This window comes from Patella vulgata, chromosome 2, assembly GCF_932274485.2.
Source record: "Patella vulgata chromosome 2, xgPatVulg1.2, whole genome shotgun sequence".
Classification (NCBI taxonomy): Eukaryota; Metazoa; Mollusca; class Gastropoda; family Patellidae; genus Patella; species Patella vulgata.
Window position 1 is genome coordinate 73085821 of NC_065880.2, and position 20341 is coordinate 73106161.

At 33.1% G+C, this 20341-nt stretch overlaps 1 protein-coding gene across 1 annotated transcript in view; it reads right to left on the reverse strand.

Annotated features, from left to right (window-relative positions):
• Positions 1-20341, reverse strand: part of LOC126812308 (regulator of G-protein signaling 7) — a 66378-nt gene that overhangs the window by 29476 nt on the left and 16561 nt on the right. The window contains exons 2-5 of the mRNA XM_050538640.1: positions 9778-9874; positions 4288-4454; positions 3748-3799; positions 1410-1474 (exon numbers count right to left, since the gene is read on the reverse strand). Coding sequence (XP_050394597.1) covers positions 1410-1474; positions 3748-3799; positions 4288-4454; positions 9778-9874 — 381 coding nt within the window. The remainder of the gene's footprint in view (positions 1-1409; positions 1475-3747; positions 3800-4287; positions 4455-9777; positions 9875-20341) is intronic.

A 20341-nucleotide genomic window follows, 5' to 3' on the forward strand; every position in this document is an offset into this window, starting at 1 on the left:
AATCTCCAGAAGCCAAAAACATTCGTGCAGTTCTAGATTCCACAATGTCCTTTAGCTCCCACATTAAATCTGTTTGTTCCTCTTCTTATTTCCATCTTCACAGATTTAACAAAATAAAGAAATATCTAAATGCTGAGAGTACAGAACTCCTCATTCATTCATTCATTACAAATAAACTAGACTATCATAATGCCTTATTTTATGGCCTTCCGAATTATCAAATTCAACACCTTCAACGAATTCAAAATGCTGCCGCCAGAGTTTTGACAAGTACAAAAAAATCAGACCACATCACCCCGATTCTGAAAAATCTACATTGGCTCCCAGTTCAACAACGAATCAAGTTCAAAATATTACTGTTGACTTTCAAGGCATTACATGATCGATCACCAAAATATATCAAAGATCTGATTACCCCATATAAATCCACAAGAACCCTTAGATCCACAGATAAACAATTTCTCTATCAACCATCAGTGAATCTTGAAATAGCAAAAAGATCTTTCTCGTTCTCTGCTCCTCTCTTATGGAATTCGCTACCTTACAATATTAGAACCATTGACTCCCTAGATGTATTTAAATCTCAGCTAAAGACGTTTCTGTTTACAGAAGCGTTTCCGTAGTTCAAGCGAGAAAACTTGAAAAGCGCAATAGAAACTTTAGTTTTTAGTATTATCGGCATATATAAATAGAGGATTATTATTATTATTATATTATTAAACACTCAGACATTAAACTCTCTCTCTCCTCTCTCTAAAATATTGTCCTAAATATTGTCTTATATAACCAGTATTATGTACTACCTAACATCCAAAACGCAATTCATTGCAAATTTAATAACAAAAGATAGTCATAACCAATGAATATGCTTATAATATAAATTAATAATTTTTGGGTTGAATGATTATGTTTATTACTTCTATTATATCTACACATTTTAAATTTCGTATAAAACCAATTCCTGACAGATGTCACATGTATCTTTCATATAATCACCATCAATATAATTTATACAGCCATAAAAATATTTGTAATGTACTTTTATTATCCATAAAATTTAACAGAAAACTTTTGCTAGGCCAAATTAAAAAATATTGGTTCAAAAATATTCCTGCGTCTTTGTAAAAGAACAGCATAACCCATCTGTATTTAAAAAATACAAAATAAAAACAGTCTCATAATGAACGAATAAGGAAATGAACTGTAGGCTCAATTATCAAGTACACAACCTTGATAAATGTTATTGACAATCATTAATGATACTGGCTAAATAATCATACATTCTTATAAACAAGTCATTTAGAGCAGTAGCAATGCTTTGACAAAATAAACACACAAAAACCAAAATTGTCCGAGAATCAAAATATTTTTGTTGTATGGCCTTATAAAAGTACATTTTATTAGCTTACCTGTTCAAAATCTTCTAGGCCATGTTTCTGTTTATTTCGCATAGATCGTTTGGCTAGGTGGATTGCTGAAACATAAACCAAGTTATATTTTTATAAATATTAATCAATAACATGATCAAAGAATGAAATAATCTAATGATTACTAACTGTGTTAAAATAATGTGCCAGCGAAATCTCAAGAGAAACAAATTTTTGTTGTATCTTTGCATTTCTATTCAAACCTTATGAAATAAAGTAAGGGTAACGCCCAACTTTCCCGCCCTAATGAAGACAAACATCAATGTGCTGTAAGAGAAATTTCCCTGGACAGCTGCGTTACAGTCTACTTTTACTTCCAATTGCAACTCTCAAGGGTTCATTTATATATTCGCCAAAATGATTAATCCTTACTTGGACCTAAAGCCTATTACCTAAATTATCGGTGATCTCATACACCAAGTGGATTGCTATGGGGAGTTAACTTTGGATACTAATCTGAATGTAAACATGGCCGTAGTCAAAAAACTTAAAACAGACTGACACCGGATTCCTCTGCTGACAGGTTGACTTAACTGTAGTCCTGTGTCCAACATTCTATTAGTGAACAGGGCTTACACAGGAAGTATATAAGCGTATAACACATTTAGATTCAAGAATGGTAATTATTAAAATATTAAAATACAGATGAGATGTCATCCTTTGATGCTGGCGTACATTATTCATACTAGTTGAAATTTTGGACTCACGCGCCGTATTTCATTGCAAGCACATGCGAGTGTCTGTATCTTAAATTGTTTAATGTTCTTGAGCTCAAGACATTGCATAATATACTGAAACAACACGAGGGACGTTAGTCCCTCGTGTTGTTTCAATATATTATGAAATGTCTCGCTCTCGACCATACATAACATCATATATGACACTGATATCCAGACTGCAACTAATTTAGTTGATATCGTTGTAAGTTAATTAAATTCATTTAGATGGCATTGATAAGAAGTACAGTTATTGCATTTCAGATGATTAAACAATCAAATTGCAGAAAGTTTATGAAATATGCACAAAAGTTTGGCATACTAAAGAAATTCAACTTGAATTAAACTAATTAAATATGCATAGATGGCATTGATGTGAGTGACTATAAAAACAAATTTTTAAGTTTATTAAAATTCATGTACAGATCTATGTAATGTTACTGTGTTCCAAACAATCAACCAATCTGATAGCAGTACATCAAATAATTATTCACTAATGTTAGAAGTTAGAACCTTGGCAAGTGACTGTGATAATGAAGGCATAAAATCCTTTCACGGAAAGTAAAGTTATTGTGTTTGAAACAATAAATAAATCAGTTTGAAGTAGGTTGTACTTTTATCAAAATCCATTCACTAAAAGTATAGTTAATGCATTACACAGAATAGATTGAAGCAGAGTAGTTAAATATGTATGGTTGGTGTAGACTGGAGAAATAAACGTGATAATGATCCATTAACTACAAGGAGTATAGTTTCAAAGAAACGTCAAAACACATTAAAGTAGGCTAATCAGATAGCCATAGATGGCATTGATGTTTTAACTTTAGGCAAGTTTCAGGGATAATGAAGGGTATATTCCATGTTTAATCCAAACACTAGATGTATAAATTCTACATTTCACAGGATCAAACCAATCAGATTGTAGTAGGATAATCAAATATTGCATAGACAATGTGACAATGAAGGTGTCCAAACTCATTCACTGGAAATTGCATTTCAAAGAATATAATGGAAGGATGGAAAGACCTAAGTTAATAGCTCTGACAATAATAATTAAGTACAGAGACTCAGTGACTGATTAAAATAGCACAACAGCTCAATCCAAATATTTTTTTAGCTTTAAAGGAGCTAAATCGCTACTAATTGTTATCTAGAAATTTACACAAATGGGTTGCAACGCATATAATAATGTAATATGAGTGTATGTAAACTGATTTACATTCAAACGTTTCCACTTTTACTCTAATTTCAAATCGAATGGCAACCTCTAGCAGCTGGTTATTCCAGTCTACATCGGGAGTATTTATTGCGCATGCTCTCCAGATAAGAATATGGCGTCATCGTTTGATATGACTTGTGGATTATGTCTAATCTCGTTCTGCGCTGAAATGTATTATGGTACACGATTCCCGGTAAGATCATAACATCAATATTGATTTAAATTGACAAATAATTTGTGTTTTCAATGTCGAAGATTTTGGATGATATTGAGTTAAATACTTAGCTACTTTAACTAAATCATGTCAAAAAGGGAACTTTACACTGATTTATAAAACAAATAAATGACATGTGATTCTGGACATTATACAGGTACATGAACTTACCATAAGCAACATTGTCAGAAACCATAGACTGGGAGGGCCAGTAATAGGGACACTATAAATAAGAGAATACACATATTATATAGAATTATCACCAATAATCCCTAAGCGTCAAAAATCAAAGTCTGTCAACCAATGCACAATTGTCCAATGCACATGTCAAGTTTCGATCGTACTTCAATTGGCAGATATGCATAATATATCATAATAAGCCTAAGTGTGTCGCTAATGATATTTCTTTTATTTTTTTACAACTGAGAAGTGAGAGTGAGTGAAATGGGGTTTAACTGCCACTTGACAAAAGTCAGGTCATTTTGAGACTTACATAAGGTACAATTTTATTTCAATAATTCCCCTGTAATGTGTTTTTTTTTTTTTATGAGAAGGAGGTAACAGGAAGACCCGAAGAAAAGCAACAAGGTTAGGCAGGCAACCCTACTTCTTAAAAATATAAGGTTGGGATGGAAGCTTTGTCATTTGACTCATTGATCTAATGCACATGCGACAGACCACCTCCATCAATGTTTAAATAACTATAGGTACCTGAAATCTGTACAAGGATGCATCATCTTTAACAACAAGTAATTTACTGTCAGATACGGGGAAAAAATATCCAAATTTACACAACAAGTTAGCCAGATGTGTTGCTTCACCACTATCTGAATCTGATATCTTCAATCTCTTCTTTAACCAACTAACAACATCAACACCTAAAAAATATACAATACAAGGAAATATAAAAAAAATTAACAAGTGCTGCATGACCCTTTTTTAATTCAAAAACTAAAAATTAAAACAGTTTCATTTACTGCATTGCCTATATTTTATCCTAGTTACAAGAAGTAACTCTACAGACAGTTTCAAATAAATCTGGAAATGTATTGTATGCTTAGTTGCCATTCAAATACCCTGATAAATGTTATTGACAAATATAAATGATACTGTATAATCATGCATTCCAATAAACACGATGAGATAAATGTAGTGCCTTGAAATGTCACTCAGCCCAGTAGTGATTTGACAAAATAAAACCACCCTATTGCATCATATTTTGGGGAAAGATTGTCTGAGAAGCAGATTTTCTTTTTTGTATAGCCTAATAATTGAAACCAATATTGTCAAATGTCTGGCATGGATAACAACAGTATGTATTTTCAAACTCCACAACAGAATTATTATTACCGGTTACGGTAGTTTCTTTTACAAATTTGTTTATTACTTTTTCCCTTCCAGTAAATTAAAAATGCAAGTTTATGTTATTGTTATTCAATCTTAAAGGAGCTAAATCGCTAACATTTGGGACCTAGAAATTGAAAAAAGTGGGTCGCAACGCATATAATACTGTAATATGAATGTGTCTAGCCTCGTCCCTCGAGTATCTTGATACAACTGGGGCTGAAGCGCATTATTGCATCATATTTTGGGGAAGGATTGTCTGAGAAGCAGATTTTCTTTTTTGTATAGCCTAATAATTGAAACCAATATTGTCAAATGTCTGGCATGGATAACAACAGTATGTATTTTCAAATTCCACAACAGAATTATTATTACCGGTTACGGTAGTTTCTTTTACAAATTTGTTTATTACTTTTTCCCTTCCAGTAAATTAAAAATGCAAGTTTATGTTATTGTTATTCAATCTTAAAGGAGCTAAATCGCTAAAATTTGGGACCTAGAAATTGACAAAAGTGGGTCGCAACGCATATAATACTGTAATATGAATGTATATAAACTGATTTACATTCAATGGTTTCCGTTTTTACTCCAATTTCAAATCAGTTATGTTCGGCGAAATAAGCCAGCAGTCTCAAGCGAGTGAAAATTTCTAGCGTCTGGTTATTCCAGTCTACATACGCCGTTTGATTTGGTGCAATGTGTCTAGCCTCGTCCCTCGAGTATCTTGATACAACTGGGGCTGAAGCGCATTATGGTACACGATTCGTGTACCAATGGTAAAATGTTTATTTTGTCCTAAATATTGGATATCAAAAGCCCATCTTTTTCTGGTAAGATCACAACATGAATGTTGATTTAATTTGACAAATAAATCGTGTTTTCAATGTTGAAGATTTTGGATGATATTGAGTTATGGACTTTGCTACTTTAAACTACCGGTATATAAATTCATACAACCAGGGCTGTCGGTAATTTTTCACAGATGATTAGCAGCACTGCTAATCAAAAAGTCCAATTTTGCCAAATTTGATTAGCAAATTTAAAAATTGATTAGCAGTTTTTCAGTTTCAACATAAAACACCTAAATAACAAGATTATTTTAATTTTAATTGATAACAAATGGTTAGATTTCATTCTTAAGATTTTTTTAGAATTTTAGCACTTCTACAGGTAGCTGTGAACATTTCCGAATGAGTGTAGACTTTTGGTTAGGCCTTATGTCTGGGCAGTGACTTCTTATTTCTTCGTTAGAAAACAATTTCGTCTGCTTTTTATCGTGTGTTATTATTTTTGTGGGGGGTTGGATGGCTGAATGGTTAGCGTGCGCGCGCTGTATCATAAAGTCTGTCATTGAGTCGACTGGCGTGGTTTCGAATCCCCGGCTGTACGTGACAAGGAGTAGGGTCGCCTGTCCAACCTCGTGGGTTTTCTCCGGGTCCTCCGGTTTCCTCCCACTGCTAAAGACCCCTACGCGCAAGCGAATTATTGAAATAAAATTAAACCATATGTTAGTCCCGAAATGACCTAGTTTGTGTCGAGTGGACGTTAAACACCATTTCTCTCTCTCTCTCTATTATTTTTGTTCAATCGTAAGCATGCGGTATTTTACGAATAATCTCGATTAACTAGACGTACGCGATATAAACAATAATAGTTTACGGGAATTCTTACTTTGATTTCTCATTTTACAATACGTTTACACATATTTATTTTTTATATTTTATTTACAATACGTGGGGGATACATTGAATTTAATTTCTTTCAAATTGAATACTGATATAATTACTCGCAACGTGAGTGGTACTACTTAATTCCCTATTTCCGGTTTAATAGTCCTGATTCATAGAGTTATAGTATAATGAATTGAGTCTGGGTAGTTCGAGAAGAAAATGTCACACGGAGAATTCCGTTTTGTTTATAAAATTTATTTGATATTTTATATACGTTGAAAGCATTGAGAAATGTGGATTAATCTTTGTGTCAATATCCAAAATGACAGGCATGTTAATGATTCGCAGTTACTGCGAATCAAAAACGTTAGATTTTAATTTTTGATTAGCAACGGACAAAATATGTATCGCAAATTGCGCTGCGATACTGGTTGTCGGCAGCCCTGCATACAACCAGAAATATAATGTCACCAAGACCCAAATTGTTATCTGAGGGACTTAAAATCCCTTGCAAATTACAAAAAAAAATGATTAATTGAAAATTTTGCAACATTTAGCTTTACTCATTGAGTTACTGTAGCTCCCCCAAACTGGAAAAGATAGATAGGTATAAGTATGGACACTAAAATAAATCTTATTAAAACTACAAAGCATATTTGCTTAAAGATCAGAATCGTTTTTTATTATGTCAACTGTTTTCTAAACATTTTGACAGTTGGTATTATAAGAACTTTACAAAAAATGATTGATTATTCCCAAGTGTTTGATTTCAAGGTCTAGGTGACTTTGCCTCCAGACTGGGACATTTGATTCCATTCACGGACAAACCAATCACAGATTGTGATTATTAATTTGAAGAAAAACAAGTTGACGGATAATTTTAGCGGAATATGTATTTAACTATTGATAGGAATGGAATCTTGTGATAGATTTATCTGGAATCCATTACAAAGTCTATTTACAATAATTTTGTTCTTGAGACAAGGGTTTCTCTTTTCTTTATCTATATTCCATCTTAGCCATCTACTCTACGCTTCTTCAACAAAAATTTGCCAAGAAGATTTAGAAAGCGGTTTGAATAAACAATGTAAAATTGATTTGTGTTATTAATGTCTGCTAATGTTACAATGTTTTTTTTGACCCTGTAACACTGTTCTTGAACTCTGTAAAATTGATCTTTCTCTATAAAGCTACAAAGTAATCATGCATACACTGGGGATGGGAAACTAAAATGATCGTAATCCTGACATGGTCTACTTTACCTAACTTTTTCAGGCCATTTTGGTTTCTATGTAAGCTTATGTTGAAAGCATTTCAATAAAATAATTTACCAGAAAATCAGTCATCATTTTAAGTTTTCAATTTTTCTATCAGTCTATTGAGTCTATGTGTTATTGCCTGATATTTAGTATTTGTATACTTCAGAGTCGAGTCAGTCATCATTTTAAATTTTCCATTTATCTATACAGTCTATTTTGTGTGTTATTGCCTGATACTACACTGATGTGGGTATTTTTATATCTCAAGACTCTCAGCATGGTGTTGGTTAATATCAATTGTTCAGGCATCAGTCTAGTCTATTCTGTGTTATTTTGCCTGATGCTACAACTAGTTGATTTGGGTATTTTTATATCTCAGGGAAGTGTTAGTTGGTATCAGTTGTTCAGGAATCAGTCTCTGCATGTTATTGCATACCTTATTCAGGTATCTTTATATTTTTATTCAGGATATCTGAATGGGATTGCCTGGAGGTCGGGTGGTCGATCCCTGCATTGGCCTTTCTGAGAAAGTTCATCCAGATTTTCTGGCGTGGTTTTCCCTTGTCAGTAATGCAGGACAGAGGGCCTGACAAGGACAGCTGTCTAGTCTTTTGGATGGGACGAAAAACCGAGGTCCTGTGTACACATTGGCATCCATGTAAAAGATCCCTTGACAGAATTCAATATAAGAGTTGGCCGTAGTGCCGCTGTCTGGGCAAAATTTCCCTCATAGCACACTGTATGGCGTATGCCCATCTTCATTAACCCAATTCAGAGGAGAACAGTAGGACGTTAAACCCCATTTCATTTTATTTCATTTCTGAATGGGTTTGGGGAACAGGTTTAGCCTCTGAAAAAACCTCTCCCTGCATACAATGGTAAACATAATTTATTTGTGAAGCTGTACTAAATAAGTATTATATCTGGAGAAAACATTAAGGCATTCATAATCATATCATCTAATTCAATATATTATACGATTGTGTAAATGAAATATTCATGTAATTCATGTCATCACAAACGGTTAAAATTAATTAATACCCAAAATAGTTGTCTGCCAGATCAATAATGTCTGCATATATTAACAACAAATTACTGATAGTCAGTATTACCCGACAGTTAGCTGATTTATTTTTGAAATCTAAATTTGTCTGCTCAAAATAAAGTTGTGAAGGTTAGCCAATCCAACTAACTTCTTTCACCTTAAGGTTCTCTCCAACGGCCAACATCTCTCTTAGCTCACTTGCTGGTTTATGAATTATTTAGTAAATCAATACATGTACTTTCAAAATCTAAAAGTATTTTTCGGCAAGTTATTTCATTCACACAGAATATACCACAGTTGTACTGCCTACTCGCAATAAAAATATGTTGCTATCTCTTAAAAACAATGAAGAGGCAAGCTCTAAAGTCTGGAATTCTAGTAAATATTGGATTGCTAACTTTTTTGTTTAGTTACATGGAGAATCTGGGTTTCGTACCATAGCTGAACATTCATTAATGAAAAATAAGATAGCCTTCACCAGTCGTGCAGGTTTTAAAATGGTAGAGGATCAAAAAAAAGTTCTCCTAAATTTGATCACAATCAAAATCGTTCTACATCAACAGCTCCCCCAAGAGTGTTCAGGGGAGTGATTCACATTTTTTAAAAGTGTCAGTTTTCTATGTGCATTATTTGTGCTATGGCTAAAAATTGATTAAAACAATTTATTTGTCACATGACTTTATTGTTTTCAACATCAGACCTTAACATAAACTGAACCTGCAAGCCCAGTACTGGTGGCAGAATGATTGAAGACAGTCAAATTAAAACATACTCATACTGAATTTAACCGTTTTTGTTTGTGCTGTTATTTCCTGCACCATTTGGGGTGGTCTTTTTATAAGTTTTTTTTATATTAAGTTAAATCTTAAAACATTCTACTCACCAGTAAAAACAGATGGAATAGTGTAGAGAAATGATTTTTGACATTTCACAGAAACTCCAGTTTTTGGGTTCTGCATCTCTTGAATAAGTGTCTCCATCTGAAAAATATCCCACAGATAAAAGATTAATACTTATCACTCCCAATTTAATAGGGCGAAAACCACAGACAGGAACTTTTCACAGACCCCTAATACTACCACTAGCAGTAAAACCCATATTTAATTCTGGCCCAAGATTCAACAGCATAATGGTGATCGAATGAGAACCCAGCAAAGCTCAAACACAGTTTTGTATCTGACAATCGTGTAAATCAAAGGGGTTCTGCCTTATATCCTAACAAACAATTTTGAGTTCTACATCACATACACAAGAATTTTTGGTAAATTTTGAAATAAAAAGGGGAACAACTCTGTGATTTGTTGAGAACTCTTAACAATAGCTCATCTGAAAATAAAAGCAGGATTGATAACTTCAAAATCTAAGATTGAAATATTCAGTTCTGAAATATATCACTGGAAAGATAACTTTGCAAAAAGGTTCAAAATTTATGATTACAAAATTTTCAAAATCAATAAGGTTCTTCCTTGTACCCTTACTAAAATCCCCAAAACAATGATGCATTTACAAAAGCCCGAGAATTGAAGAAAATTTGTGACGACAGACCAAAGGACAATATATAGTCAACATAAAACACCTTCTTGGGGTATAAATATGTTGACTCAGTACATAAAATTATAATACTAAGTACATGTTGACTCAGTACATACAGTTACATAATACCCAAAAATTCTGAAAGTGTCAGAAGCAAAAAGCAGAATTGTACCTTTAAACTTGTTGCTATTGATATTAAACTCTCTAGCAAAACAAATACCAAAATAGGTGCTTGCTTCGCTCTACTGATCAAACATATTTTAAACAGCTTCTTATTCAATTATTGATAATTAAATTGCTGCACTGCTCGACACCGGATGAAGTTACAATGAACTATTTGTTCAGGATGATCCACTTAGTACTCAATACAGCAAATCTGATACATCACAAATCAATTTGTCAAAACAATAATTTAAATTGAAAGGTCTAATAATAAAGTGACAGACCAAGATTTGGAGAAGAGGCATCAAGCAATTCCCTCTTTTACTCTCGATTGGCTTTTCCACAAGGAAGCCATGGCAATTGGTTCAACAGTCGTACCAAATATAGCCATGCATGAGTTCATGCAAACACTGCCATTATGTATCACAGATATATGGAATAAGATATTTTTGCACAATTGTTGAGTTGCTCTCAGAAATCTTCTTTTGCGATAGATAGTCCTGCGTGAAGTTGTCGTGAATATCAGTGTTTATGGCATTATGCTACAAGTAACTGACAAGCAAATTATAAATCACATGCTGCGATATGTGTCATAATGATTGCATTATCTATTGCTATGACATAAACGTCACCCAAATATATTAGTAGCTCTTGTTCACAAGTATATGTTATACTGTAATAAATAAGGTTGATTGTTGAAATCATTAAACAAATATCCTTCCACTGTCTCTTTAAAAAAGATAAATGTTTGCTGTGTTGTTCTTTCCCTTTTCAAATGGGAATCTATAATACTTTTTGCCAATGTAAAATGTCATGGGAAATATTAAATATCTTAAAATGTTCTACATGATCTGTGTTGAAAATAAAATAGAATTTAAGACAAATAATGACTTGTACTGTATAAGTGTTACAGTCATTACCCTGGGGTATTTCTCCAGAAACAATCAAATCAAATATTCATTAGTCGCTATTAAGAGGAGCTTTGACCTAGTTGTTTTTATAGGAGTTTGTCAACCACTGTCAGGTTTGGTTCAAGACTATTAGATCTATCTATAATCATGGACCCCATAATATTACATATTACTGTCTATCCTATATATAATACACCATTTTCATCAATCAACAATGCTTGAATTCTTTAGAATTCATATCAATTCCATCTAAGTCACTTTTGTAAAATTTTGTTTGCTAATGTAGTACTACTGGACTTCTTTGTTGTGTTTTCTCTGTGGTCAAAATTACCAACTACAGGTTAACTCGTTTATACAACTTTATTATTTAAGCAGTTAGATACAAATGTTCCTGGTTCTTAATAAAGTGTATATAGCTTTTGATGGCTGCTTTGACAGACTGGGTGAGCCCTAATGAATTTCACTCAACACCCTCTTTTATAACCCCCTAATTTCTTTACCTCACAGACTGACCTTGGTGCTAATTTCCTTTCCAAACATGGAATAAACATCCTCCATACACCGAAGACCGGGAGGAGAACATTACTTATTTGGTCTATCAAACACATTTATAAACAAGACAGTATTTGATGGATATTTTGACAATGGAAAGGATATAACCAGTGTTTTTACCAAATTATCACTCTTTTTATATATAAATCTATCACTCATTAATCTGAGTGCGTAATATATGACTTCTATACTATATGTGAATCCAATAATTAGTTAAAGATAGCCTACAATATGGTCGCAGAGACCATAATAGTATTACACTAATCAGGTAAAATGTCCGAAATTTTTTACTCCCTCTTGTTTCAGCAACCATTACAATGCCAAAATAAATAAACGAAACTCTTAAAACATTTCTCTTTTTATTAAGCACCAAGTAATCAAATTGTTTATCACTCTGCTTATGCAGAAAATTTTCATTAATCGAACTCGGTCTCGACCAATCACATTATTTATCTCTGTTAATCAAGTAAGATGTTAAACCCCATTTCATTTCTCTGTTAATCATCATTAAAGTCTTGATCGATGAAACTATTCAGTCAAAACATCCATATAATGAACATTTACACCAAGTTCCAACATTTTACCTCAATGTTTTCCAAAAAGTGTGATAGACAGATAAAGAATACTCACTACTAAGTGAACATCTAAATCAAATTTGAGCATTGTACCTCAATTTGAAGGAGAGTTCTTTAGTACATGTATAAGTTTCGACTAATGATATTGCTTATATCTCTGTTTAGCTTAATCAGAAAACTCAGAACACCAAAGTTTTGTGATGTTATCTAATGATCTGCATCTATGTATTGCAAAATTTCAATTGCCTATCTATAATACACAAGATTTGTCAAATTTAATTAAAAGTGTTTTGCTTTGATCTCAGACAGATTTCTAAAACTGAATTCATTCAGAAGTAGACTTAGCTTAACCCCTTACACACTATGTCTGATTTAATACTAATAATACAATATAAAACCAGCTTGTCTCAGTGCTACAAACATCAGGATCTGGATAATGTAGACACCTTGTAATTATTTTAGAATGTATATCTGTATCGTCTCCAACAAATGACAAGGGACTTATAACAAGTAAAGGTTTACTGGGGGGTCAAACCCATTTCATCACGACCAGAGCACATCAAAATTCCATATTCTATGTATTTAACAGTAAGTGCACCACACACCAAACCATTTCATCAAGACAGAACACATCAAATTTGTTATTTCATTTCATAATAGAGTACATTAAATCAAGCGAATAGATCAAGGAGCTAGCCGTACACATCCATTATGCCAAATTTGGACTATAAAAGACTATTATTAGTATTAGTATTATGTTAGCTAATTTATAATCACTCAATTTCTATCATTAATTGCTTGTGCTCACCCTGAACTAAACAAGTCACAGTTTTAAAGATGCATTATGAAAGATTTAGAAAAAGAGCTGGTCATTCTTGCTATAATAGTTTAAAGTAGCTAAGTCTCTAACTCAATATCATCCAAAATCTTCAACATTGAAAACACGATTTATTTGTCAAATTAAATCAACATTCATGTTGTGATCTTACCGGAAAAAGATGGGCTTTTGATATCCAATATTTAAGACAAAATAAACATTTTACCATTGGTACACGAATCGTGTACCATAATGCGCTTCAGCTCCTTTAAATTAGACAATCAAAAATGAATATATATATGAAAATTTCATTCAAATTACTTTATCACCCAATAATACATTCTACAAAGGAACTACTTTTTTTTTATTTTTAAAGAACAGTTTATTTTTTATTAAAAGTAACTTCTTTTTTTTTTTATTAAAAATGGACTATTTTTATTTAATTGACCTTGATGGAAACACTGAGCCAATATAAAGGACTTTGCAATGGTTGAATTGCTGTCAAAAAATGAGGTATCACTACACCGTAATGTAATCAGGTTCAGTAAAAGTGAAATCTATAGCAAAGAATTATATTTATTTATTTGTGCTTGTAAGAAAGGATTGGGTGATAAATAAAATCTGTTACTCGTCTTTTTTGATGTAAAAAAATATCAAAAAAGACTTGTAGGAGATTCTCTACTTATTCAGAGCCAAGATATGAATGTACTTGACATAAATTTTCAAATCCTGCAAGCATTTTAAACCATCTAAATCTCTGCCATCCAATGGTCTAGAGAGTTGATTATAGGCTTGCCATGTAAATAAATGTTTAAGTAATAATACTTTCTGCATTATTTCTGTACTTTGACTAGTTTTAAATAATTCGTTGTAATAGGCAGATTTAGCTCTTACACATAGTACATCTTTAATTTGAGCTTATTGAATATTTTATCTGTATGTTCGAGTGACTAACACAAGGTACAATTTTATTTCAATAATTCGCTTGCGAGTAAAGGCATTAGTAGTTCCGAGAAATTTTTATTTGGTGTGTGAGAATTTAAAAATAATTTATATTCTGGGGGATAAAAGACTAACAGCCAATTTATGGATCCACCTAAATGATGTTTCTGACATAGATGAGCTATTTCAAGATATAAATTTATAATTCTCTAAAATTCTTCCGATTTGCGTTTGTCTAAAGAATTTGTATTTCATGTGTGAAAATGCTGTTTCTGACATTGATGAAATATCGGTATCAAAGAAAGAAGCGGTAAATTTTTCCTAGTTCATATACTGGCTGTGTGTCAGTGATAAACTTCCATACACGTCTGATAGCTACAATGATTAAGGGTATGTTACTAAATAAGAGAATAGAAAGAGATATTGAAATCAATAAATTCAAGCCAAGAAACTGATATAGTATAAGACAAATTAAGGGTTATGTCATTCAGTTTCATTACATTTCTATACGGAACCCACTACCACCACCATCAGTTCAAGTCGGCTCTAAATCTACAGCCAGTTCCAAGACAATTTATAAAACAAATATAAACACGAGAAATGGGAACGTTATCAGGAAATTTAAATCACATTATTTACAAGATTTTATTTCAACAGGAAGGATGTTCAATGACATACCATTTCCACTTATCATGTAAGAATGATTGTAATTGCCTCAGATGACAATTGATTGAACTAATGTTCAGATTTATTCATTTCAGACAACCACCACAAATTCTTTAATTATAATCTTTTCGTCAAGGAATATATGGCAACTGAAAAGATTGATGTTTTGCTGGATATTTTAAATAAACCAAATTCTGTCTGATGAAGCTGAATGTTCGCTACTCACACGATCATTTACAAGTTTAGTTAATGTATGTTTCAATGTCAAAAAATCTCCCCTCCCCTCACCCCTGTGACACCTGCATGAAATATCACAATGATCATCTCAACACATCATAATATAGAATAGAAATAGAAATGAAAAGTAACAAAGTGTGACTTGCATTTTTTCAGAACATATCAAATTTATCATGGCCTGACCCACACTAATATGTACTCCGATTGATTATCTAACATTTGAATAATGAAACAAAATCGAAAGTCCAATGCTTAAGAGTCAATCAGATTTAAAACAGACCCATCAATTTGGTTCATGACAAATACAGAAGTCTGAGTCCTTGTTACATTGGGAGCAGCATAGATCAATGGAATTTTGTGTGCATCATATCTTTGTAAATACTCAAAAGAATTGAACCATTTGTTGAATGATATTCCTATTAGAGATTCAACCTCACAGTTTGCAAGGGATTCTATAGTGCCCAAATCATTCTCAAAGTCTTTCTAAAAATATTTTTCATCTTCACAAAAACAATCGATGATTTAATAATTCCACTGTGTATTGTTTATTTGACAAAACGTCTGACCAACTACTGAAGATCTGTCTGAAGGTTCTGCTTTATGGTGGGCTATGTAATGTATTAATTACTACACTTTAGGCTTTTCACACTTCATAAATCGACTTAAAATAACAGGAAAGTTAAATATCTGAATGTATTACCCTGATCCAAGGTGTGACAATAACAGTGATAATAGATTTAAGACACAATGTAGCACTATATCGCCATTTCAATAAATAATACAGTACAGTCAGTAGTCACTATGGTTATGTGACTATCCTGGAAGAGCGGGTAGGTGTCCAAATGGTATAATGCAATGCACTTTAGATCATATGGTCTGTTATTGAGTCAAGTGGTGTGGTTTCAATCCCAAGGAGTAGGGTCATTTTCCTAACATCATGGGTTTTCCAGCTCCAACAGTTTTCTATGTAAAGATTACAAAAATGAAACCCTGTATGTTTTATCCATATTAGTCAGTTATTTCATGCAATTTGCAGGTCTACGAAAATCTAGAGTCAAAAATAAAAAAAATATTACTTTATGCACAACTCCCAGTACACACATAGGATACCTTAAAAGTTCAAGATCACAGATTGACAAATTTACAATAGCTGGAAATAGTTGAGGTGTCAATACACATTATCACCTAACTAAGCCATAAACCGCCATCTTTTTTTTCACAGTAAATGGAAAACCATTATAGACATTTATAAAATAGTCATATAAGGTAGGTGGAACTGTCAAACATTTTAAAATACCTGTATGCAGATAAACAGTTATATGTTTCTGTTATAGAATTAAAGATGCCTTCCCATGTATAGACTGTGATTTGATGATATATTTGGACTGAAAAAATATTCAAACTAATTGATCTATCAAAAATTTGATCTAAATCCCTTTTAAAACATTTTACTCACAAGGAACTACCCCTAGACATAAAAATCGATTCCAAGCAGTCTTGTTAGTCACGTTACTTGATTGGGGGGGGGGGGCATTTTCAGATTTTTTTTGTCATTACTTGCTGTCCATTCACTAGAAATATCGAGGCTGACGTAAATTATTTGATTTTAGTCTGCCAACTTCGATTTCTGCCGTATAATCGCAGTCATCTGTATGTTTAAGACTTTCACTGTTCTCACAACCATTAGCGATGCTACCTGTATCACTCTAGCCGACAAACCAACAGGTTGCCAGCTAGTGATACCTTTACATTTTTGTCTTGAGCATGCCACGTGGGTGTTTTTCAGGGAATCCAGTACTATTCTAATAAGTTTAGTTGTCTGTACTTTCCATATGTACCCAATTTGTAATACTTTTATTGACAAGAGCATCGCTAACGCAGCAATATACGTCCACATTCCTGTTTTGTTTGATATGGTCCAGTTAGCATTGAGGGTCTGTGAAATAAAACTGGGTTGTAGGACTGCTATCAGTATAACATTTCGTTCACATTAACAGAACACAATTTTTATTTTAAAACAATCGATGTCTTTATTCTAAAAGCATGACGTTTTTTTTTTGTTTTTTTTTGCTTGATTGATAACGATAAGAGAATACTTGTGGAAACGTCGTGCTTTTAGAATAAACTAGTGATTGTATCCCATAAAAACTGTGTTCTGTTAATTTGTTCCCTGATCGCTAAATGCCACTTAAAGAATAACTAGAAATGGGCGTGGCTCTGCCCCTGGGGGTCGGGCATGCACCAAAAACAATAGGGATCTTCCTTGGGGTATAAGGAATAAGTATACCAAGTTTGAAGAAAATCCAGTAAGAATTGCGCCCTGTAGGCGACACAAAGACACACGAAAATAAAATGGGCGTGGCTCTGCCCCTGGGGGTTGGGCATGCACCCCAAACGATAGGGATGTTCCTTAGGGTACAAAGAATGTGTATGCAAAGTTTCAAGATTATTAGTTAAGAAATGTGGCCTGTAGACGACAAACAAACAAATACTAGAAATGGGCGTGGCTCTGCCCCGGGGGGTCGGGCATGCACCAAAAACAATAGGGATCTTCCTTGGGGTATAAGGAATAAGTATACCAAGTTTGAAGAAAATCCATGAAGAATTGCGCCCTGTAGGCGAACCACAGACACACACACACACACACACACACACACACACACATACACACATACACACACACACACACACAGACAGGGGCGACGGCATAATACGTTCACATTATGAATGTGGACGTATAAAAATGATTACTCTATAAATACTTTTGTGGAAATGTATCTTTAATGTAACAAATTCAGAACAGAAAAGTTACATGTAATATATGTAAAACCCAACCTGCAAGAATAATGAGGTTTCTCCTAAAAAATTTTGGGCTAAATTTGAATTTTCTTCTAATAGTCACTTTCAAGCTCATCATTTTTTAATCTTCTAACATTTACTGTCAAAATTACTTACTGTACCAGACATGGTTAACTTTTAACGCCATAATACATAGTCAATAAATTTAATCAGACATCGACTTCGGGTGGTGTGAAAAAAAGATGTGTATTTGACCAAAAATCAATGTTTTAAAATTTTGGAGAATATACTGTCTGGGTATGCTGGTTTTATAAACAGTGGTATTATTATATAGCATAGTGATCCCATCCCACCCCACCCCTCAAAAAATGACCAAAACAACAGTTACTTTGACCTAGAAAAAATTACAGAAAGCAAACCCTAAACTACCTTCCCCAAATCACTATTCAGGAAACATTTCCATATAATTCTATATACTTTTATATTAAAGATACATTATGGGAGATTCGGTAACGAGTTTGCAGTTCTCACTATAATAGTTAAAAACTAGATACTGTAAAGGCAATTTGGTGAAAATTTCAATCAAATTGATCCACTATGAACCGAGAACTAAGCGACTGAAATTCCCATAAGCCTCGGTCATCATTACTAAAGTCAGTACGATAAACAGCCTAGTCTCGATTATCCATTTAATCGTTTAATCAAGAAGGAAAGTTATGCAGTAAATCGGCTTACAATCCATTAAAGATCGCAGGCTAGCGCTGCCATCTAGAGTTGATTATGGCCTGGATAGGTTAATTAATGTCTAATAAATAATTTAGATAACATTTCAGGCCCAAAGAAAGACCTGAAATAGGCAGATTTAGCTCTTGCATAATGTATGTTTAATAATCTTTAACTGTAAATTGTATAAATTCTAAAATTCTGTGACCATTGTATATTGTATAAAAAAGCGTCACGTGATAATGTAATGTGATCATTTGATAAGGGTCTTATAACTCAACACGTTATGATCAATAAACGACCCCTCTATTCAACTTAAAATCTGTTTTGTACTGCAGGGGAGCTAGGATTTTTGTAATATCAGTTCCATATAATGCTGAAACTAAGATATTTTTTTTTTGCCCAAATACTGAACCAGTATCTGTAAATCTTGATTCATAATTTAAAAGTTCACCAGACAATTAGACATGTGTGGAGAATAAGCAAATAGAATGACTGCATTAAGACACTGGTTTCAAAAGTAACACCACGAACCTAATGACTAACTGATTGGTATTGTTGAATATTTTAGCAAACTCTGGCTAGATGTTTGAGTTAATTGAACAAACCAAGAAGATTTCAGTAATAATCTATTACCCATCTTATATTGGTTTTCTCAAGTGTAAGTTCATTTGATTTAGTAGTTTGACAGTCAACAGTGAATATTTCTAAGAGAGAGAGAGACAGAGAGAGAGAGAGAGAGAGAGAGAGAGAGAGGGGGGGGGTTAACAACTCCACTCAACACAAACTAGGTCATTTGAGGACGAACTTATGATACAATTTAATTGCAATAATTTGCATATGCATAGAGGGCTTAGCAGGGGGATGGACCCTACTCCTTTTCACGCAACTTACGACAGACCTTATGATATAATGTGCACAGGGAAAAATCCCAACTTATTTCCACATTAAATATTGGTCTATAAAAAGAGTTTCCTCTTCTAAGTAAGCTGGCCTTTCGAAATATTTTACACTCATAACACAATAAAATGTCCTGCTAACACAAATTGCCTAGTCCTAAATACAATTTCCACATTTCAACCAAAATTGATAGATTTGCAGGCTATAAAAAGATTTGTATTTGAAATGAAAAGGGATGAAGAAAAATTGCTTATACTGTATATATTTAAATATAATGTTGATATTAATAGCAATGGATGAAGCAATCAATACCAATTAAAGTAGCCTTTATTCATGTAGAAAAATAGGAATTTTCTGTCTCCTGGTTAAACTGTGCATTGAGGCCACATCAATTTGATTTTCTTGTCTTTGGGAACACCGCTTAAATTATTTTTTCTTATTTCTTCAGTGAAAAAGACTAATTTAAAAACCAATAGTTCTTTGTTGTGCTGTACAAAAGTTTTTAGTTCCAAATTTGTAGGTTACGAAATTTTAAACTAAACATTTATTTATCAAGACCTGGAAGAAATGAAATGAAATGGGGTTTAACGTCCTACTGTCCTGCTCCTATACTGGGCTAATGAAGACGGG